The following is an 876-nucleotide window of genomic DNA, read 5'->3' on the forward strand; positions in this document are numbered from 1 at the left end:
TTTTTTTTTGCAAAGCGTTAAAGCAACTCATATTATGATTTTTGAAAGTTTTTACAAGCTTTCTTGGATAAAATGAGTTTTTTTTTATGAATATATAAACCTTCATGATAAATAGATTTTTAATGTCCGTTCTGAGTCATAATTAGCCATTTTTACACATCCTCGTTTAAATCATTGTTGCACTTCCATTCTTATTAAACACTAAAGAAGTAAAAACAACTTTATTAATTAGAATGGTATATGTGGCGATGTTACGAGCCGTTCGGATGCTTTTATATTGGACCACCCTGGTCTGGAGAGGATCGACCGGTGTCCACATTTCCCGCAAGACCGGACAGTATCGATCCTCATTACATCCTTTATACACGCGAACAGGCCGGAAAACCTTATGAATTAAAGATCGATGGAAATTCAACGATCCGGAAATCGCTCTTGAACAAGAAAAACAATTTGTATTTCATTATTCACGGATTTCTGGACAACGGTGACAAAACTTGGGTCTTGGTGAGTGCCTCTCACAATTTTTTTGTATAGAAAAATCGATATTTCGTAGATATCTTTCAAAAAAGAATAATTTTGTAGTTAAGGTTCCTGAGTAGTTACCACAGCCATTCAATCGTGAAACAAAAATGATCTTTTCTCGCTTCTGACGTCATGATTCAATATGGTTATTATTGGTGACTATTCAGTCTTAAGATGTATTTGAAATTTACGTAGAAATATTAATCATGTTTTCTAACTATTAGATTCAGCCTTGACTATATTTAATGCTCTTTTACTTATTCGTGCTTCATATATTCTCTCATTCATATTTTATTTTATAAAGTCATTTTATTCTATAACTCATTCATATTTTATTCTATAAAGTCCACTTTT

General features: G+C 32.0%; 1 protein-coding gene across 1 annotated transcript in view; it reads left to right on the forward strand.

The window, feature by feature from the left end:
* The window catches only part of LOC108749908 (pancreatic lipase-related protein 2-like), a 17,448-nt gene that overhangs the window by 3,957 nt on the left and 12,615 nt on the right, over positions 1–876 (forward strand). The window contains exon 2 of the mRNA XM_018488937.1: positions 233–504. Within this exon, the coding sequence (XP_018344439.1) occupies positions 233–504 (272 nt within the window). The remainder of the gene's footprint in view (positions 1–232; positions 505–876) is intronic.

This window comes from Trachymyrmex septentrionalis, unplaced genomic scaffold, assembly GCF_001594115.1.
Source record: "Trachymyrmex septentrionalis isolate Tsep2-gDNA-1 unplaced genomic scaffold, Tsep1.0 scaffold11, whole genome shotgun sequence".
Lineage (NCBI taxonomy): Eukaryota > Metazoa > Arthropoda > Insecta > Hymenoptera > Formicidae > Trachymyrmex > Trachymyrmex septentrionalis.